Genomic DNA, 23,572 nt, shown 5'->3' with positions numbered 1-23,572 from the left:
ATTGAATGTAAACGTTGAGAGATGTGGGAACCAAGTTACATCAAAACAAGATGAGACGAGCACAAGCAAATATAAACAGAGTATCGAGGCGCTAAAAAGAAACAGAGGCATCAACTAACAAGCAGCTCTCTGACGGCGAGAAATCTTACCAATTCCACGAGGAAGACCCGTTCTGCCGTTCTTTAATATTCACGAAATTTGCAGGGATTAAAATCTTAACTTTGTAAGCTCGAAGGAAGCCCTCTTCTTCCATCTGTCTGTGCAGTTCATCAGAGTAGTTTATGAAATTTTGATGATACGAAAACATTGTGCCATTTTTTGTTTTTAAAAGATGTAGTGTTTTTGGAGTTGACCGTAGAAATGAATAGTTCTGCAGTATACAAGATTCACAATCTAACGAAAGAGGAATATTTTCCCATTATTTGGTTATAAATGTGTTTCTCGTTATGGAAGCAATAGTGAGATTAATGAGAACGGACATACGCATATTGTGAATATTCCGGAAACAGTTTTTATATGTGGAAGGAAACCACGTAACAAGTGCGCGTTACTTTCACTTTCATCATTGCGTAATTGCTTTGAAAGTAGTGACGTCTTGGTTATAAAATAACGAGACATATAAGAAGATTTATGTAGTATCGTTTTCAACAGGCGATTGCTCAAAACTTGTGGAAACCATTTAATCTATATTGTTGGGTGAACAAAGTAGTTGTTTTCAAAGTTTATGGGAATATCATAGAATTACAAAGGAAACGGTTTGCGTAAATCAAGAAGTGTAGAAGAGAAAAATAAGCAATTGATCCAAAATTTTCCTCCCACTCGTGGGTGATGTTAAAATACGGAATCGATTCCGAATGTTTGAAAAGAGACATAGCCGTCGGAAATATCTCATTTACAATTGTTAAACACTTTGCTATGTACAAACTAGTTTCGATTCATGAATGAAATCAGCAATTCCGTCGCAAACAAAAGTCATAAAATACCCGCATTTGTCTGATACTAGATTCTTCATAGAAAATAATTGATTATTCATATAACGTGTTCAAAGACAATATTTAGATTTCTCCCACTTATTAAAATTTTTGTATATCTTTTGATGTTTTTGCTTTGTTCGCTAGATTTATATGGAAAAGTTACACATTCACGTATGTACCCTTATCAAATCGTCACTAAATAAATTAAGGTGAGAAAGAAATTCACCTTTTGTATCATGAACGATTCTTTTATTTAAACATATTTTAACCTATGACGCAGGATTTAAAGATAGAAATATGTACACAAGTCAGATGTATGAATGAAGAGTACGGACAATATAAGAATCTTTAACGTTGCGATAAGTTAAGTGAGGCAATCTAATAACTCAAAAAGAAAAACACCTAACCTAAATCACTCCAATTTACCAACAAACAAGCAATTGCAACAATTTAAGGCGTGCGCCGCTTCACTGAAGCCAATCGAAATTCGTTGCGCGACTCCGTGGGCGGAGCTTACTCATTGAGGCTTAGGGGTTAATAGGAGACAAATGGTTTCTCTTGCATGTCGCCGATAGGTTCATTCATATGATATCAATTCGACTGGCTACAACTAAGATAATTGTCACTTTGAATTATCATAAGTTATTGACAATAGTGAAGGATTTATAAATACCGGGAAGTTTTCTAAAATACTTCACACTTCGAAAAGAACAAGGCATACTACTATTTCATTGATGACTGATGGGAACTAGAAGTAAGGACTTCACAACTTGGTGAGAGGGTGAATACACAATGAAGAGTGGACCAAGTTAAAGAACAATTATTTCATGGCTGATAATCTTCATTTCTTCTAGAGGATATATTATTTTCTCTGCGAAGACTTTATCGGACAAGGCACTTCACAATATAAAAGTGACATTGGTGTCCGAGTTTGAAGAATGACTCGACTGGACGTGCTGTCGCTTGTATTGGGAGTTTATGTACTATTACACCTCACATCAGTTGCCGATAGTATCAGATGGCTGTAAGTATTCTTTATAATTCTTCAAATGCATATATGTTTGCTAGTCAACGCTTGTTAATCCGAAAAATATTTCGTATGTACATTGTTCGATAGCAAATAATGCCAAAAAGTTTCTAGGGAAGTTGTCACAGGCAATTATGTAAGTCAAGCTGAGGAACTCGTGCCCTGTCTAGTTAGCGGTACAGAAGCTGCGTTATCACACGTGATTTGACAGCTGTATCAGTACGCGGGCGCATCACCAACATCATATTGTAAGATTACGCTCATAAATCACACATATTCGATAAACAGCAAGCACGCCACTGGATTGTTTCATAGAAGCCAGTGTTTTATTACTGTTTCTTAAAAAAAAAAGAAATGAAATGAAATTTGGGGGATAAGAAGGCACTTAGTTTTCCCGTCAAAACGTTGTTCTGCCTCTCGTCTGTTCGATTCCCGCAATAGATCCAAGTAAATGGAAACAATTTTACATTGAACTCTTTACCACATGTACGATAGAAATGAATTTGCAACTCACTAAATATCAATAGTACCTAGAGACAGAGGGAAATGAAATCTAAAATGTCGTGTTCAAGACCTTAGTCAACAAAGCGTATCTTGTTGTGCAGAATGGGCCAAGATATGGTTTTGTTCATTTATTTGTCGCAGAGGCCGTTCGCAGATCGTTGTTACTGAAATTGTCAAGTATCACTAGATAAGTTGTAAACAAAACTTGTAACGGAGAAAGTTTCTATTTAATTATTTCAAATAGGTCCCATACATTGCAGTTCAGGTATTATGATCCATTTGTGTAGAATTCTGAGGGATGTTTACAATAAGACCAGAGAAAGAGATTGATTTGAGAAACAGAACAATATTTGCAATAGTGTTCGAAGAAAACCACTAGCAAATGCATTAGTAATTTTTACTCGGAAGTAAAAACAAAAAATCAAACGTAAAACAGATCCAGATTATCTTGCAACAAAATACATAAAACGTATACAATCTAACAAGCATTTGCCTGATTAATTCATATTTTACTGGTTGTTGAATAGCTTATCAATTACCGGTGCTACTGACAGATCGGTTTTCTGAATAAATACAACTTTTTCCAGACCTCAAAAATGAAACATGTATCATGATGCATGCAGCATTTAGCGCGATAGAAATCAAAACTAGTGAAAATTTGTGTACCACATAGTAATCGACAAAAAAAAAAGACAAACTGGTTCTCCGGGGCCAGCGGTAGTGTACTCGGATCACATATCGTTGATGCTCCTTTGCCCCCCCCCCCCCCCCTGAAAAATTTAGTTAATTTTAACACCATCTCGGTGTGATATTCAAATTTGGTAAAACGGTTTTTATTGCCCAAAGGTATGTCATTCAAATACAAACTTCTGTGAATAATTTTGGAATGGTTTGCAAGTCCCTACTTATACTTCATCATTTAGTTGTTTCAAAAATTCACAGGAAAAAGAACAATAGTTGCAGGCTTCAAGGGCTAAAATTATCCTTACCCTGACTTTGTTCGACAATTTTGAGCGATAAGGAAAATTGCACGCTTCTTTCAATTTTAACAATTTCCTTCATCTTTGGCATTAACGCCTTTTGTATTGAGCTATACTTCTGAATCAGAACTAACTGAAACACGAAGATGAGACAGATATGAGAAGCTATAATCGGCATGTCGAAAATTATTCTCTGGGCTAAATAGAGATACTTGTAGTGATTGGTCAATTATAAAGTGTAGAAAATATAACAGCTTATGGAAAATTAAAAGCGCATCCGCTTTAAGTTGCTTGCTGATTTGGGGTTTGTTTACATTCAGAAGACGTATTTGTCACAGAGCGCATTTTTATTTACCTGAAAATTGAAGGCACTAACTTGATCAATATTAGTTTAGTCTAGACAAGCCACTGTTTTTCTATTGTTATTAATATACTCGGACAGGCTTGAAAAATGTAGGTTACTTTCACTGGGGGGCATGGTAGCAATGAATTTTTAAAGATTCACCGCAAAGATGTAAATGGTGTTATCTCAAACATGGCAATAGCAGTATGGAAAACAATCATATATGGTATACCAGTGCTATACATGTAGGTAGTATGTAATGATTTATCACTCCATTTGATGATTAATAAGAAATACTATTTAGATGTTGTCCTGATATCGAAGTGTTATGAATTTTTCAGCTCGTTAGCGATGTCTTCAGGTGCTGTAGCCTCGGTTGGGGCTGAGAACTACTGTGACTCTTTGGTTGGGTTGGTGAAGCGACAGAGAAGGATCTGCAAGAAGAATTTAGAAGTGATGGAGAGCGTGAAGCTAGGTGCTCATGAAGCCATACAGGAATGCCAATACCAGTTTAAGAATAGACGCTGGAATTGCAGCATGGTGGATCCGAAATCACTCTTTGGGAATGTGTTAAAATTAGGTTAGTCGAAAACATTCCTTTTCAAAGTATTCTGAAATTAATGGTGTCTGCGAAAGGCTATTACATTAGAAAATCATCAATGGTAACTATTTGTTTTTGATTGTCATGTATTTTAACATAATCAGACTCTTACTTAGACAAACAGAGTTTTATTTAAGCATCACTTAGGCAGTTGTCGTGAACGCTTCCCACACCGTCATTTTACATTGGGAACATTTTATTTGCTTTCTCTTGCTTTGATCTAGGTACACTATCAAAGTGTCATGTAAATAGATTATTGGCATCAAGTATTTCCACCTTGCATTACCAACTTTACCCTTGTAATGATATCATGAAACTTAAACAAAAAGAACTAATTACATAATATCCACCCGCTTTGAAACAATTATTCACACAGAACATTGATATTGTTCAAATAAGGACTAAACGCTTCTGTTGCTATTTTAGGGAGAGGACTATTTTTCACCATTTATAAATACACAAACGGCACAACTTTCCCAGCCCAACTATAGATATTTTTGTTGTAGGAACAAGAGAAACATCTTTTGTGCATGCGATATCAGCAGCGGGTGTCGCTCACGCCGTGACCCGGGCGTGTTCCAGTGGGAAACTTACAAAATGTGGCTGTGACCGAACTGTGAGAGGACCCAGCAAGGACGGGTTCGAATGGTCTGGTTGCTCAGACAATATTGCGTATGGGATTGCTTTTTCCAAAACATTTGTCGACGCTAGAGAGAAAAAGTCAAAGAAAAGTGGAAAAAATGCAGGAAGAAGATTAATGAATTTGCACAACAATGAAGCAGGTCGCTTGGTAAGTTATTTATTATAAGGTTTTCAATCTTTTGTGAATTTTCTTTAATCCGCTGTTGTCGATAAAACATGAAGAAATTGTTTGAGAAAGAACATTGTCATGAACTTGTTATTGATTTTAACGTTGATTTTTGCATTGATCTAAGCACTTTGAATTCACAGTGGTGATATGTAGATATAGGATAAATTGAATCTGAAAACCCCCTTTGAATGATAATGAAATGCTAATAACAGTGATATACACGGCGTTAGGTCTAATAAAACGAAGGAATGTTCCGCTTTTGAATTGTATGTTTGTTCCTTAACAAAAGAAACCAACATTTTCAGTGCAAAGGCAAGACTATTTAGCGACCGGACGTAGAAAGAGATGTCACAAAATCATAAAACTCGATCGGCATAAAACTCACTATAAGATTTCTCTCTCGCTTTCAAATTAGAATCGTCAAAATGTGGGGTTCCATAAAAGAAAATATGCCAAAGCCCAAGAATAAAATAAATTTAATGCTGTTGAAGCGGGACCAGGGTACTACGGCGGACCACATGGGGGGCGGTATATTTATGACCCGTCTCTTTTGTCACGAAAGCTATCCTAATAATTAAATGTATCTTTTCAATTTTATGTCTGCACCATAAAACGGTGAGGGGTATGGTTTAACTGTCCCCGTCTTTGTTGCTATTTTTCTCGGGGAAATGACAATTAAACAATGGAACAAATAAATGGACGTTTATTGAAACATTTTCTTTATTTTGTGACAAATGTGGAATTTCGATACACCCTGCACCGTAGTTTTATATCTTTTGTCTATACACATTGAATATGAGGTCTTGAAAATCTGATATTTTTAATTCCATTTTTTGGGGTAAAATCTTTTAAAATTGAAATTGTCATCACTGGGCATTTCAAATCGCTTATTTAACATTCTTTTTCAAGTTGGGATCTAATGTTAGCGGGATGTACATTCCGTGATTCAATCTCCTGCTTTCGCCATTCAGACAGCTAAAGCATGCCTCATTTAACTGGCAGTCTTCATATACACATATTAATAGCTTAGCTTTTTTGAAGTTCAATTCTTGCTAGAAACCGGAAAATCAGTCACGTGGGCCATGTAATATAAAAAAGAGAGTTGTATGGGTGAATATAAACCAAACACAAAGAAATGTCTCAGTATGACATTTTTGCAGTTAGCATGTTGGCATCTATAGTTTAGTTTACGTTTGAACCTTGAACCCTGAATGACAAGTGTCGTAAAGTCATAAAAAGCTTAAAAACACACATTTTATTAATGCATCAATATTCTGATATAAATATAACAAAATATCATTTTTGATAAATATTTATAACCATATCTAAACACACATCTCGCGATTTATATATGTCATATGGTGGCGGTGTATTTTCCCCCTTTTTTCTCTAGGTTTCTATGTCTGCGTGCTATTTGTAATAGTAAATTCGTGGTCTTGTGCCGGAAGTTTACACGATTTGTCCTATCACTTACTTTTAGGTCATTTGCCATGGACATTCATTAAACCTTTGTTTCATTCAAACAGGCAGAGGAAAATACATTGTCAAATTCTAAAAATAAAATGATAGAAATAGAAGGGACAGAATTTTACTTTTTCAAAAGGAGGTAAAAATGAAGTGAATTCTGTAAGAGGTATTCCATACCAATATATCATAAGTAACCGCGGAAATTAATCTATGGTAATTTAGTACATTTTCCATATCATGGTGTTTGGGTGACACTTTTTATTAAGAAAATACAACACCTCCTTGTTACCTGCGATCGAAGTGTGTGTTTCATAAGACGAATTGCACCCTCAGCACGAAATACTATCGGCGCTCTCCATTGCTACGATATGACAAACTGCAAAAGTCGGTGCGACATCGTTAGAGGTATGACAAATGAGGAAAAGTGTCACAGTGCACAGGTCAAAACATAGGTTACCCCCGAACAGAGAAAGACACCCAGATCGTTAATATTTTGTTAAGGTTTTGTTTGGCAGTTTTTGTATGTGTGACTTGAATTAAACGTGTTGCCCAAACATACGGTCATGCATAAGTTGGAACAAACTTTTCAAACTATTTTAACAAACATACAAGATGTTATCACAAAATCGCTATATCGAGAAGTCAAAATTTATATAAGACAGATTACGCCAAACAAGCTACTTTTATTTTAGTTTTCCCCATATTCAAGACCCCTTGATAGAAGGTCTTGAGCAAAATTGAAGAGACGTTTTCAGTAAAAGGGCGCGTAATAACAAGTAAATTGTAGAAGGAAGCTAGGGTTCGCGACAGGGGAAACAAAGAATAAGCCTAACAAAACCATCAAGGCCAGATTTTGATATACTGACCGTGTCATTGTAAGATCTTGTAAACTGACAGTTCAAGAGATGATATACTCTCTCTCTCTCTCTCTCTCTCTCTCTCTCTCTCTCTCTCTCTCTCTCTCAGATGAGATTAATAGGCTTTGTTAATTTCAATACAAATTAAACAGATTTAAGTCTATTAACAATGCTTGGTCGTGACGTAGCAGTAATGGTCTGCTCGTCCGGCCTCTTGGCGCTCTCGAGCTTCAAAGTGCGGGAGCTCCGAGCGTATTATTCCTTGGTAAATAGCACTATGTTTATCATTCGTTTTGGGATATTAATCTTATGACTTGTATTTACTAAATACCTAGCAGTCTAGGACTCGCTGCTTGTTGAACGTCTTAAGATGTCAGTAGTGCGGGTAGCTTCCTTTTATCAAGAGAAATTGTCACGACGAGATGATAGCACACCTTGCATCCACTCTTCTTTATTCCTCAATTCATTCAAAATTTTTAATAGAAATATTTTGTTCCGGTATACATTGCTTTGTAGCATTTTAAGGCTAAGGTCAGTGGTGTTAGATTAGTGACGGCGATATTGCTATGTTTACTAAGATGTAAGAATGATGACTTGGAACAAATTTTTCGGTAAACATTAAATCCATCATGATCAAATGTTTGCCTTTTATAATAAATAAAAGCTTCTGATTGATTTATGTGAAAATGACATTATCATTAATCTTAGAGCTGGATATCTTTTTCTGATTGTTAGTGATATCGAGAATTTTTGATAAAAGGATTTCGCGTATAAATCATGGTTCAGACAAAATATGACAAGACGACGTAGCATCGTAAATCTATGATGTGGCGTAATGGCCCAACTAATGTGTCCAATTTGTCCATAACCCGTAAACATCGGCGGCTAGTTCGGACATTTGTGTCAAGTCCCAAGACTACATGTAAAAATTAATTTGACAAATGCTACAACAAGTTTGCTTGTAATTAGTTTGCACAAGAGATATATGTTTCTTGTAAAGAAATCGTCTCCAGGTGCATTCTGTAGCTAACAACCCACATGACGAATAGCTGGTCATCTGCGGAACACCCTTAAATGTTATTAATATCACAGCTTCGGACCTCCGGCCTTGAGGGAAATATGAATTGTGAACAAATTGACATTTGACCATCAGCACTAAACACCTGAAGTGCTTCGATCATTTCACCTCGGCAAAAAAAGGTCCCTGAACTTTTTCGACTGCAAATTATTATGATTAATCGCACTTTTATCACCAAGATCTGGATGAAAAGTACTATAAAAACGGTTAAATTGCATGCCAATATTCTTCAGTCTGTCAAAAGAGAGCAGCACCATTAACAAACAGAAATATTTTTATGGATCTCATTCACTTTTACTTTATTTAATGATGCAAGAAAATAATTTCATTTCAAACATATTACACATAATTTAAATTCATTGGAAAATCTTTGGTCCATGACTTGTGTAAAAAGGCGTATTTTTTGAACAACTGTCGAAATGGAAAGATTTTACAGAGATAAAATAATTCCTCAGACATTACAAGTGCTAAAGTTTGAATTTAATTTCTTCTTAACATTGAGGAAATAAACATGTGGTCAGGTTTTGCAAATAGAAATATATATATATATATATATATATATATATATATATATATATATATATATATATATGCAGTCTAATAGAATGAAAACTATTTTATCCCCTGAAAACTAGGAGCGTAAACATATGCATACCATGGATATGCTGTTCATGATGGATGTTCAGATATAAATACTTGTCTATTACACAGGTGGTCCTAAAACATAAGAGATGGAACTGATATCATATATTTTAAACGAATTGATACAGCTCAGCGAACTGAGGTCATGTTTACAGAGAAAAAAAAACTTTTTAAGAGAGAGAGACCAATCACTTTATAGAAGCACACACCTGAACGAAATTCATTATTCACAAGATTTTAAAAAAATATATTCTTTGTCTTGAATTCATTAAATAGCATTATCATTTTCTTTTATGATTTTTCGTTGTTATGATGTACAATATATATAAAGTTTTATCGTAATTATTTTTTCAGGCAATTGAACAAAATATGAAAGTAGACTGCAAGTGTCACGGTGTCTCGGGGTCATGTGAGCTGCGGACGTGTTGGAGAGCAATGGCACCCTTCAGGAAAATAGGGGGACTAATTAAAGAGAAGTTTGATGGAGCAACGGAAGTGAAGTCTGTCATGACAAAAAATCATCCAAGACTCATGCCTACAAATCCACAGTTTAAGCCGCATACAAAATACGATTTAGTTTATCTGGTGGCGTCTCCAGACTTTTGCGAACCCGATCCAAAAACAGGTTCGATTGGAACCAAAGGTCGCGTGTGCAATAAGACATCGAAAGCCATCGACGGCTGTGAACTAATGTGTTGTGGAAGAGGGTATGAAACGCGAAGGCGCAAAGTAGTGGACAGGTGCTTCTGTAAATTCCATTGGTGTTGCTTCGTCACGTGTCAAGAATGTGAAAGAGAAATTGAAGAGCATACTTGTAAATGAGCGCAAGAAAACTATACTCATCTCAAGACTAATGTGAAATCCTTTCTAGACATTAAATTTAATGCCTTTTACTGAAATCCCGCCAAAAACTCTTTTAATCAAGAGATAGGAATGGCAAACTAAGTTGAATTGTTGTCGCCAAGATAACAATGTTCTCTATGCAAGAGAAAGCACAAAAACTGTTCGCTGTTGTGACAAAATTTTCTATGCAAGAGAAAAGCAGAAGAGCCAAGAAATAATTCATTGGACATTGCCATCCCAAATGAGAAACGTGACAACTGTTGTAATGAACTCGACGGAGATGGTTCATTATCCAAATCCAAAAACAGTGTAATGTCCAAATACGGAACTGTGCATAGTGCATACTACAGACCAAGATGGCGGACGTCGCCACAATTCAGTGCTGCATGGGTTCAGGGGGTACTAATACTCATCACGACGTCATGGGGACAGAACGATAGTGTGATGGTGTGATATAGGGATCCTGTATTTGACATATGCCTTTTCGATACCTCATGTCATTTTCATTCAGTAGATATTTTATTACTCCTTATTGTTCATATCTACTCATATACCCATCTATTATTATGTAATATATTATTTATGAAAACAATTCCAGAATATATCCCCCAACGCCCTATATTTGCGAAAGTGCTACCCACCGGCATTTAATTTTGCCTCTCTCTTGCCTTCTTTTAATTTTCCAGAAGAAAAGTTTATAAATCCCCTGAATACTCTTCAGTTTTGGTTAATATAATTATTTCACAATGTGACTATAATTTTTCCTTTATAAAGATTTAGGCTTTATTCACATACATTATTTATTTATAAGAATCAAAACTATGTTTTTGTTGATATTGTAAATATGTAAAATGCAATACAAACCAATTGTGATATTAGTGTACATGTCTCACGAGTGACTGAACAAAAAAATAAACAAAGAAAACACTACTACTGCTGTGCTATGATTATTGTTATCGCCAACATCTTATAAACCGGAAACACTTTTCTGTCGAAATTATTCAACCGGTAAAAATTGGAGGAACTCAATTGTTATTTCTTTTGATATACAATGTCAGAATCACGTAAGCAACGGTTTAAGAGTTATACAATCATGGTACTCAGCAAAATACAAGTTTCATATGATTTTAAAAAGACGTTAAAAGGAAATTTTACAATATTCAAAATTACCGTTGGAAGAGCAATTCTTTAACGTGTTTTATACTACTATATAGTAGTGTTATGATATACGTGTGTGTAGACAGTACTAATACAACCCTTACTGACATCCCAGGAACGTGCAGACTCCGTGTAATACATTCCACCGTTAGAGATGGGGTGATTGTGATCTGTATCAGAGGTGTCTATCTGTGACGGTAGTGACAGGAAGCCAAGCTACCCCGGCGCACTGATGCATCTCGGTGCAAGGGTTTCCACCTCTAGCAGAAATCTGCTAAATACCTTGTGATTTTTTATTCTTCATACTATTTTTGATTCCACTTGAATATATTTATTTAAACCTGCAATTACCATGATCACAGAAGATAAAATTCTTTTGCTTTGCTATTTTACGACAAGTGAATGTTGACGTGATGGTATTTAAGAAGCAGAAACGGTATAAATACATTTTAATTAACATTAGAGAATATCAAGATTATGCTTTCTTCAGGTAATTTTTTTCCACGTGAAGTCTATTCAATTCGAAGATACAGCTACATTATTTTTTGGCATTACTTTAAACCTATTCATTGGATACCCAAAGAAAAGTTACCATCTGGCTCTAAACGACTTGGGGGGAAATAGCCGTAAAATGCCGAGTTCATTGTTATTAATGTTTGGGTTAGACTTGTGTATTGTTAAACACAGTGCAGAGGAACCAACCCTTTTGTTCCAACGTATTACATTTTGGCACCAGACGCCTGCAAATCTGTCCTCAGCCCTGTCAATGGCGAGTCCATCAAATTTACAGAAGCACCGTCTGTGTTTGGGGAAGCAGTAATGAGTTTTCTTTAATTTGCAAGCCTGTTTACCCAACTCTATATCTGTTGTTTGCCGGAGGAAAAAGTGTTATTCCCTATCGACTGAAAAATTGCTCTGATTTTCGAGGCAGTTACGCTCACTTTGCAAAGTAATTTCATAAACTGTAAGCTGTATAGTATTTATAACCGCTTAATGTAGAATCCAGAGAGATTCCCCATTTACATTCGATTTCAGAATCATGACTACGCCATGTTGTACCTCGTCATCGAAAGAAAAAAAAATCCCTTACGACTCATCAAAATTCCCCATCGAAATCTTAATTAATGACAACTTCATCGTCATCGGATTATCTTCACACCAATGCGACGTCGTCATCATCGCACCGTTGCGTCATCGTGACATTGACTCACAAGTCACGTGGTTCCATATAAAACGGCATTTTTAATCACTTGATTTGCAACCATATTTTAGCGATTCCGTATGCATAATTCCGACTATCTAACCGTGGAGATAATGTCGCATGAAAATTTATCAAAAGATATGGTAAAACTGACTAACTGCACAGTGTTTCTTTGAAACAATCGAACACAACTATACAATGAAAGTACACCTTTATTCTTTATCAAATAGAACAGAGAGAAAATGATTTAGGGCCCTGACCCCTAAAACATATATTCCAGCTGCACATATCAAGATGCATTGAAATATTGTGGTGGACAAATGCCCCTGGCTCATCCCAACCCTCATCATTTTGTGATTGTTCAAATATTTTTAAAATGGTTGAGATTCCCACCCTTAAAGTAAATATTTTCTTGTCGCACATGATACATTGCACTAAGCACCAGGTTTTTCCCGTCATTTTCCCACCCCATTTGCCCCGCAAGGTGAAAAAGAAAATTCCGAAAACTTATTGCACATCTAAAGGACACCATCGATCATCTCCCAAAAGATTTGGCTAATGCATAAAATGTGAGAGGAGTTTTGGGAACAAGTTTTTTCTACAGAAAAATATCGTTTTTCAACCCCCAGGGTGAAAATGAAAATTTCGAAACCCGATTGCAAATATATCGGACACCACCAATTACACATCTATAGGACACCACCAATCATCTGTCAAAAGATGGTTTGGCTATTGCGTAAAATGTATGAGGAGTTCTGGAATCAGGGTTGTTTTTTTTTTAAAGAAAAGTTTTCCGACTTCATGGTAAAAATGAAAATTCCAAAACCTTATTGTACATCTACAAGACAACACCAATCACCTTCCAAAAAGTGATGTGGCTACTGCGTAAAATAAAAGTTCAGGGAACAAGGTCTTTTTGTAGGAAAACGTTTTTAACCCCCGTTTGACCTCCAGAGTAATGAACATTCCAAAACCTTATTGCACATCTTCAGGACACGACAGATCATCTTCCAAAAGATTTGACTAATGCTTAAAAAGTATGAGGAGTTCTGGGAACCAGGGGTTGGGGGTTTTTTTTTGGGGGGGGTGTATTTTTTATTTTTAAAACCCCATAATTTTTAACCCCCGTTTGGCCTCCAGAGTAAAATTGAAAATTCCAAAATCTTATTGCACATCTACAGGACACGACCAATCATCTTCCAAGAGATGATTTGGCTACCGCTTAAAATAAAAGAGTTTGGGAAAGAAGAAACTGTGACAGACGGACGGACAGACGGACCAGGGTAACAACAATATAAGCGAACTTTCTTTAGACAGTGCAGGTATAATAATAATTGCAGAGACCAGTCCACAATGGCTACTTGTAGTTAGAATTTTTAAAGATCATGAAAACCATGTTCATTTATTCTCTTGAAACCATTTACTGGTATAGCATACGGTACGTGAGGGCAATAAATAACATACAAACATACATTTCTGGTCATAGTAAAATATGTACAAGTTCAAAGTGTGAAAATAAGAGGAGAAAAAGAACTTAAGCATAAAAATCATGGGGAATAGGCTAAATCATATACATGTAGCTTTATAATAAACATATATACAGGGGTTTTTTCCAGAGACTTTTAAAAGATCTGATCTGAAAATATAAATACATTTTGTCTTACAAAATAGCGTTTGTTGAGATAGTTCTTTCGTATGTTAATTCCGTGTTACAATGTGTGTACATAATCTTTCATTTAGTGGTATACCTGCCCATCTGCCCAGCTCGACTGGTAGATCGTGATTCGAAGTACGGAATGGTACAAATATTTTCTTGTGTTTTTATTCAAAGGTGGCAGTATGCTTAAAATGTCACTTTTGTGTAAATGGGTCCAGTAGTCTTTGTTTAACAGCAACAGTAATCCATTTTTGATTGTGTCATTACACAAAAACTGATCATTCCACGTAAGTCAAAAACTCTGGGTATGCAGCCGATCCATTTGTGCTTAAGAATAAGTACTTATTAGAACTTAGGAACTACGTCACAATATTACATAATAAGTAATTATTAGAACTTAGGAACTACGTCACAATATTTCAGAATAAGTACTTATTAGAACTTAAGAACTACGTCACAATATTTCAGAATAAGTGCTTATTAGAACTTGGGAACTACGTCACACTATTACATATTTTAGACAATGTTTGCTAAGCAGTGTATGTGTTCAATTCTAGCGGACCTTTTTAAATCTCACATAGGTAACTTTTTCTGCAGAATTGAATCTAAATTTAGTACGAATGACTATACGTTAGTATTATTTAACCTTGGTGGGTGTGATAACCATCTTATTTGAGAATATTTCCATGGAAACAAATAAACAAAACTTTTAAATTGACAAGAGACATTTCATGACAATTCACATTTTCCAATACATACAGATCAAAAACTGTTGAAAGAACATGTTTATCATAACTAGATTTAGGAATCAAATTTCTGTTAAATCTGGGTACAGCTTCATTGTCCTGAATTATTTTATGGAAATTTCATTCTAAAATTGTAAAATCTTGCAATAGCATATTCAAACCAAAATCACCACCCTTTTCTACAGTACAAACCTTGATGTCACTAATAGTGACAATTCACCGTGAGAATGCTATTAGGAATATGAATGTTATGGGTGTATCAATGGCAGCTTGATGAAATAAAACAATGAAGTTGATGTTAAAAAGATGATGGATTTCCACATTGACAATATCTAGATAGCCTTTGATGATTAGGTCTTCCAATAGTTTGTTGGAATTCCCATGAACACGAATTATGCTTCTTTATTTGATGACCTGTTATTATATTCCTATGAGATAGAATTTATTCAAAAACTTCTACATGAGAAGAAAAAATCTCTTGTTGTGGCCTTCTACTCGATACTTAGATATATATCGACGACGTTTTATCTGTTAGCAATTCTCACTTTCACTCAAATGTCGATTCGCTATATCCCAGTGAACTCGAAATAAAAGACATCACAGAGTCTACCACATCTGCTTTATACCTGAATATTTTATTGAACATAGATATTAACGGCAAACTAACAACTCAACTTAATGACAAAACGGGATGACTTCAGCTTCTCTCAAATTCCCATATTTTTGTAGCAATGTTCCTTTATTACCTGCATATGGTGTTTATGTTTCTCAACCGATTTGATACACACGAGCATGTTCTACATATGATCAGTTTTAAATCGAAGTAGACTGCTTACAAATAGGTTGATGTTAAAGGGTTTCAACGATCTCCTTTAGAGTCAGCGTTTCACAATTCTATGGTCGTTATAACGATCTAATTTACAAATACAACCTGTCATTTACGGTAATAGGTCGAATGCTGTCTGTCGTGTTTCATAACAAATATCATGAGGCCGTTCTTTGACAACGGATTACTCCTTTTATCTGATCAAGATATAGGGCTCGCGGCGGATGTGACCGGTCAACAGGGGATACTTACTCCTCCTAGACACCTAATCCCACCTCTGCTGTGTCCAGGGGTCCGTGTTTGCTTACTGTTAATTTTGAATTCTTTATTTGAATTATGAGAATTTAACACCGCTTTGTATTCAGTTTGGTTGAAATTGACCCAGGGGTGTGAAACGTTTAAGCCGGACAGACGGAGCTGAGTTAGTCCAATCTGCGGATGGCCCGGCAAGTAATAATTTCGCAAATGTGCCACTCAAATATTTTTTTAAGATATAAAACTGGCATGCAGGATAAATTGTTTATAAATCTTACACTTGCGCAGTGCCTCTCTTCCGCATTTTTCCGAACTGGTGACATCCGAGGTCAATGGATATCGGAGATTACAAACAGGAATTAATACTGTCAGGAGAACAATAATTCATAAATTGACATTTTCTGCTGATTTGATGGGTCAGTTGCTTTAGATCCACTCTGATTCAATGATAATATATTGAATATACATACATCTGTATATATTCAATCACAAATATGTTATTCTATTTATTTTCAATTCATTTACCGTGATTTACGCTTGCATTGCTTTAACTTGTTGAAGATGTAATAATCAGCTGCAAATTGGCTGATTGTGCCGGAAGACGGTCGTAAAAAATTGCATTTGTACGAGATTTTGTACACTTCTCAAATAGCTGATGAATTTCATTTTACTTTAGAATGTAATGGACTGTTACAAATAAGAAAAAAGTACTTAATTATTAGAAAGATGTTGTCAACGACTAAATGTTAACAAATTTTGTGAACTAATGACATCTTATAAAGGGTTAAAATGCGTTTAGAACTTTCACACTGCTCCCCGCCTGTATAGGGCGAAAAACGTACAAACTTGGGTCACGCAACCCTTGATTTTTTCTTGATCCGCCCCTGCAAACCAAACTCTCTTGGTATTTAGAATCACGGAGGCCCTGCTTAGGACAATTACTTTTATGCACGATCTTTGCTACACGATGACAGTAAATCATCAGAACTCTGAATATAGCGATGACGTCAATCGATTTACTGCAGACTAGAAAATTCCTATAAATAAAAACAGTGTCCATCTGTAGAATATCTCACAGACTACCTAAATAAATTTTCTCTACGATTCGTTTAAATGGGTTAAAAACAATATTTGGTCGATGTATCATTGCTATGTACTGATATTTAATGCAGTCACTACATAAGTTTCTTAGCCTTTTGGAGTTCCAAGAATATTGCTTTAGTTAAATGAAGGACAGTTGTTGTATCAAACGTATATACTAAATTAAACCGCAGAATGATATACAAATTCATATTCTTAAAACTATATGGAATTAAATGCTTCTAAAACGAAGACTGTGTGTCTAAGATTGCAGAATCGTATCGTCTGTTTGTGTCTTGACAAAATCTCAGAGAGAGAGAGAGAGAGAGAGAGAGAGAGAGAGAGAGAGAGAGAGTTGGCGGGAAATTGCACGTCGTAGCATTTTAACAGAACACATTCCCAAATATTTTATTTGAAAAATAAACAAACTGAGTAATAAAAATCACAAACTGAATAGATATCTATAATTCTGGAATTGTTTATCCCGATCTGCACATGCCTCGTGACGTATTCACTTTACATCTGTGTACTTTTCGTGATTTGTTTCGTCAACAAAATCTAGATACATGCACACTATAAATATTTATTTTCCTTGAATTTAGAACTTCCTTATATTTTGAAAGAGTATGTTAGATATGTGACACGCGTCCATCAAAGCTGAAATACGTTAAACTCCAAGACTTATGGGATGAAAATTTTCGTCAGACAAATTGATTATGATAGATGGACCGAAGTAAAACTGTCATCGGTTGAAGGAATATATGTCGCTTAATCTTTTTCCAAATAGAAATTAATTTCGCTAAGAAATATGTACGTTTCCAAAAAAGAAAGAAAAATAACAAGTATCGTATATTTTATACTATAATGAATCTCATCATAATTAGTTTATGATCATGATGTTAATTATGATGGTAATGATGAAGCTGATGATGATGACGAGGAGGAGGAGGGGGTTAAATCTATCTTAAAATTACCCCAAAAGTTCATAAAATTGTATTAGATGATAGATTCTGAAGGGCATCATCATACAAAATGAGATTTTGAGAGACTGACGTATCTTCAGGCACCATTAATACATGTATTAGGAAGATGATCCACAGTTGAGTTAAATGTGTTGCACGATTGATACAATGATTCAATAATTGAACCCAATGGAAAGTATCAGGTATGTTTATCGCATATACAAATATTCAACATTTCACTGAAAAACACAGGTCGCCATGTAAAATTTGTTAAAATCTACCAACAAACGCCCATTCCACCCCTCATCCCTCCAAAAATTGTGCTGGGGAGATAACTTATTTTACAAAATCTAACCTGCATAAAATCATAGCAACATTCTCTACATGTGACAAAAGAGATACTTATCCTATCAGAGGCGGATCCAAAAAAATTTCAAAGAGAGAACCTTTTCCGCCCCAAGGGGGGGGGGGGTGCGTGTTAGAGACCCTAATATGACAAAAATGACTTTTCTGTTAAAAATGTCCTGCCAAAGGAGGCGGTGAGGTAGATCCGCCTCTGAGTATTTATGTATCACCACGGGACACCTTATTTAATTATTTAGAAGTAACGAATTCATGGTCTGTACAATTCCATTGAAAGATTTCCGTAAGAAAACATATACGTTGTACATCCTATGATCTGCGTGTTACATGTAACACCAGAGGAATCTCGAAGATTACAGATTGATTTCCTTGTGTCATGTCAGGAACTGTGAAAGTTGTCACTGATGGAGCACCCCATTAATTAAACTGATCGCTCCGCGTACACCTGGCGTAGTTTAAACGCAGTAATAAAATCGCACCTTCATTTGTATACACAAATAGCAAAACTATGCGCTGAACACATGATTTCAATATTCTGTGTAAAAAGACCCATGTTTAAGAACGTTCACCAGCGCTTATACATGTATCTTTAGTAGCATCACCCTTAAAAGTTAAAAATTTAAAGTAGATAAACCGTCTTTGCGTGAATCCTCTAAATTCGCAGAATTTGGGAGGCGTGTATTACACTACCTACTAAGAAAAAAGACAAGGTTGAGAGAGAGAGAGAGAGAGAGAGAGAGAGAGACAGAGAGAGAGAGACAGACAGACAGACAGACAGACGAGACAGGGAGCATGGTTAAAGAGTACGAAAATTGTTGCTACGAATTAACAACCAAAGGAAAGTCAAGGGGGGGGGTGCACATAGATCTAGAATACACTTTCTAACTCACTATTATCAGGACTGGAAAGGTTTGGTTATCATATTACATTGTTATAATTAACAGTTGCAAAGCTTTCTGTAAAATTTACGTTCTATGTAGTTTGCAGTTGATCAAATCGCAATGACAATTTTGTATGCTTTGTCGAAATTGCATTCTATAGATATTTTTTTTCAATTTCATTTCTAGTCATAAAACATACGTGAGGAGCATCAGCTAATCTGTGTCCCCTGTTTCTCGTGGACTGCGGGGGTCTTTTCAGTTTTGTTTGTTGTTTTTACAGTATATTGATACACTAAGGAAACACAACCCCAATTAAACATCCTTGATTTTTAACTTTAATACTTTATTGTTAGAGAGTTTTAATCGCACGGTATCATACACATTCCCAAACAATTCCTGGATTAATGAATTCGGTCAAATTACACGTGAACAACTCTCCTGTCCACGAGACACCGATACATCAATACATTCCCCCTATTCGCACGTGCACGGATACACGCGATGTCATTTCATGCACTCGACCCAATTTTGCGTCAGTCACTTCTGTAAGAGTGACAGAACAAAGTCTTTGCATCGTAGAATTACCAACAAATGCTAACAGTGGAGGAAGGGTCATACTTATTGGAGTAGGACAATTTCAATGGCAACCCAAAGGATTAGTCTGAATCATCCCGACGTTTGTGTATACGCCAACTCCCCACAAACGTCGGGATGATCCAGACTAATTGAGGATATGCTTCTTTTGCGTGTCAGTATAGTCTATTCAAGTTTTCCACACACACACAAAAAAAATTTTTTTTTGAAAAATTCATACTTTGTACCGAAATAATGTTTACATCTCCTAGTTTTTCTTTTCATGTTTCACGCACGCAATATTGTTTTCCTTCAAATTTTTATACTGTGGGTATTTTCATCCTTCAGCAAAAATGATCAAATAAAACTTCAGTGAAAATAAACCATCATCGTCGTTTGGGTTGCGATATTTTCTCATTATAAATCATAGAGAGGTTGATTATAAGTATTATAATTATAATGAAGTGTGTTTATCATGTAGCATTTGGGGTAAAAAAAAACACCAAAAAACCCACACAACTTAGGGTATGAACATGTACTATATATCTTTCCAAGAAAATAAGCGGGGAAATAATGCCTTATAAATCAACACCTTTTTATTATTGTAACATTCTCTAATCTATCAATCTGATTTACATTCTGAGAAAATAAGAATCTACTTTCCTAGGAAAATGCGACCAGTTAATGGAGATCTTGAATCTTCAATATCATGTTTGTGGTATAGGCACTTGAATTCTCTCGTGGGAGGACTTGCTTTACTCCTTACGACAGATTGTAAAACACCTTTTTGAAAGCGCTGCATAAGATAAAAATCCAAAGAATGAGATAACTTCCTTAATGTATCGATCCACAAAAATGCAAGAAATCAAAATTAAAACGTTCACCTCTAATTAGGTTGGCAATGTTGAAAAATGTCTAATTCAAAATTACAGTATTTAGGTGTTGTTTATCTTTGTTAATTTTGCACGTGAAGGAAGAATTTTCTAATCGCAACAACACAAAAAGTAGTGATGTACACAGGCCGTTACACGCTGTTAGTCTTGCCAAATTAACACAAAATGATACATAAAAGATAAATTACAAGGTGTAAATGTTTGGTTTTAGGAAATCTTGCATTCACCTCAGGAAAATCGGTGCGTCGTGGTCGTTATGTGATGTTGGCCTCGTGCCTTGTTTGGTCGTTATATAACGTTAGTCTCGTGCCTTGTTTGGTCGTTATATAACGTTAGCCTCGTGCCTTGCTTGTTCGTTATATAACATTGGCTCCGTGCCTTGCTTGATCATTATATAACATTGGCTCCGTGCCTTGTTTGATCGTTATATAACATTAGCTCCGTGCCTTGTTTGGTCGTTATATAACGTTAGTCTCGTGCCTTGTTTGGTCGTTATATAACGTTGGCCTCGTGCTTCGTTTGGTCGTTATATAACGTTAGTCTCGTGCCTTGTTTGGTCGTTAAGTCATGTTAGTCTCGTGCCTTGTTTGGTCGTTATATAACATTAGTCTCGTGCCTTGTTTGGTCGTTATATAACGTTAGTCTCGTGCCTTGTTTGGTCGTTATATAACGTTGGCCTCGTGCTTCGTTTGGTCGTTATATAACGTTAGTCTCGTGCCTTGTTTGGTCGTTATATAACGTTGGCCTCGTGCTTCGTTTGGTCGTTATATAACGTTAGTCTCGTGCCTTGTTTGGTCGTTAAGTCATGTTAGTCTCGTGCCTTGTTTGGTCGTTATATAACATTAGTCTCGTGCCTTGTTTGGTCGTTATATAACGTTAGTCTCGTGCCTTGTTTGGTCGTTATATAACGTTGGCCTCGTGCTTCGTTTGGTCGTTATATAACGTTAGTCTCGTGCCTTGTTTGGTCGTTATGTCATGTTAGTCTCGTGCCTTGTTTGGTCGTTATATAACATTGGTCTCGTGCCTTGTTTGGTCGTTATATAACGTTGGCCTCGTGCTTCATTGGTCGTTATATAACGTTGGTCTCGTGCCTTGTTTGGTCGTTATATAACGTTGGCCTCGTGCTTCATTGGTCGTTATATAACGTTAGTCTCGTGCCTTGTTTGGTCGTTATATAACGTTGGCCTCGTGCTTCGTTTGGTCGTTATATAACGTTGGTCTCGTGCCTTGTTTGGTCGTTATATAACGTTGGCCTCGTGCTTCATTTGGTCGTTATATAACGTTGGCCTCGTGCCTTGTTTGGTCGTTATGTCATGTTAGTCTCGTGCCTTGTTTGGTCGTTATGTCACGTTAGTCTCGTGCTTTGTTTGGTCGTTATGTGATATTGGCCTCGTGCCTTGTTTGGTCGATATATTACATTGGCCTCGTGCTTCGTCTTGTCGCTATATAACGTTGGTCTCGTGCCTTGTTTGGTCGTTATATGACGTTGGTCTCGTGCTTCGTTTGGTCGTTATATAACGTTGGTCTCGTGCCTTGTTTGGTCGATATGTGATGTTGGTCTCGTGCTTCGTTTGGTCGCTATATGACGTTGGCCTCGTGCCTTGTTTGATTGTTATATGGCCTCTTGCTTTGGTCGAGTCCAGGAAACTAAATTTTTAAGTCAAAGATTGCACTGGAGACAAAATGTTTTGCATTCTTTGATATTGAGAATTGCTTTCCGACATTGAAATTATCATTTACTTCCATTTTTTTTCACACTGGGTTAAATAAGGTTTTTGATCATCAACAGATTTGTCCTTTTTTGATACAATCATTGGTGTGTGTGTGTGTGTGTGTGTGTGTGTGTGTGTGTGTGTGTGTGTGTGTGTGTGCGCGCGCGCGCGCGCGCGCTGTAAAATAAACTTAGTAATTTTGCAACAAAAGGGGAAATGCACCACCAGGATCACTGATTGGTTTTACAAAGCAGGTCTTAATAGTCGCAAAGTGTGCTTTAATTCTGCTTTATGTTACCCAACCAAAAATAATCTTCTTACATGTCAAACCACTCAATGCAGGTGAAGTGGATTTACAAGAAGTCTTGTTACTCAATTAGAGGCGGGAAACAAGCCTCGGTTCTCCCCAGAGCAGACGAAAAGTTAACAACAGGCTCGCGAGCAAAGCAACTCGGCAGTTCAATCAAAATTTCTTTAAACAAACCAACAGAATGGAAAATATACAATGTTGCATGAAGAATCTTGTAGCACTTGATAGGAATTCATTACATAAAAATTTACGTAGGAATTGACATGATAAGCAATGGTTGTCTCGAGTTCTGCACCACAAAGTGCTTTCTTAATATTTTCTGGATATGACTCAAGTAAAGTTTTTCAAGATGACGGAATACACAAAATGCAACCTTGATAAGATTAATATTACCTTCATAATGTCAAGGACACTTGTTTCCTGCATGACACGTTTGATCTTGATGAAAGACAATTGTATGCTCTCTTTTTAAAACCAGATTTGGATTTCTCGAAATAAACGGAAGTCGAAACTTGGAATTAGGTCTGAGATTTTAGTCCAATTTTGGCTGTTCAAATAAAACAAACCCTCAAACTTAAGTTTGAGAATTTTTCGACAAATCCAAGCCAGAATATCAAATAGGAGTGATTATATGTACATTGTATATTATATAAAGTTGCATTTAAAATGGTGACGAACTTATTTCCCCTTTCTATTGTAAACTGTTTAACAGTGTAAGATGTACATGTATACGCAAAACTTCAATCCCAAAATAGAGAATAAATTCCAATCATATATGATCTCTTTAAAAAAAATTGTAACCGACAAAATGCAATAAATTCATTACAG

The 23,572-nt window shown here is 36.0% G+C and overlaps 1 protein-coding gene across 1 annotated transcript; it reads left to right on the top strand.

The window, feature by feature from the left end:
* Positions 1-131: 131 nt before the first annotated feature.
* LOC125677613 (protein Wnt-4-like) lies at positions 132-11,057 on the top strand. The gene is made up of 4 exons (XM_048915746.2): positions 132-1,998; positions 4,170-4,408; positions 4,936-5,219; positions 9,639-11,057. The coding sequence occupies exons 1-4, from the start codon at positions 1,913-1,915 to the stop codon at positions 10,104-10,106; spliced, it is 1,077 nt and encodes a 358-aa protein (XP_048771703.1). The 5' UTR covers positions 132-1,912; the 3' UTR covers positions 10,107-11,057.
* The last annotated feature ends 12,515 nt before the right edge of the window (positions 11,058-23,572 follow it).

This window comes from Ostrea edulis, chromosome 1 (genome assembly GCF_947568905.1).
Source record: "Ostrea edulis chromosome 1, xbOstEdul1.1, whole genome shotgun sequence".
NCBI classification, from domain to species: Eukaryota; Metazoa; Mollusca; class Bivalvia; order Ostreida; family Ostreidae; genus Ostrea; species Ostrea edulis.
The sequence above is the reverse complement of the archived record's forward strand: the minus strand, read 5'-3'. Positions and strand labels throughout refer to the sequence as shown.

Bases quoted from the DNA above. Each gene is read 5' to 3' on its own strand.
- LOC125677613 (XM_048915746.2), top strand. From the start codon at position 1,913: ATGACTCGACTGGACGTGCTGTCGCTTGTATTGGGAGTTTATGTACTA. The intron at 1,999-4,169 runs GTAAGTATTCTT...TGAATTTTTCAG, and splicing joins GCCGATAGTATCAGATGGCT to CTCGTTAGCGATGTCTTCAG. The intron at 5,220-9,638 runs GTAAGTTATTTA...TTATTTTTTCAG, and splicing joins ACAATGAAGCAGGTCGCTTG to GCAATTGAACAAAATATGAA.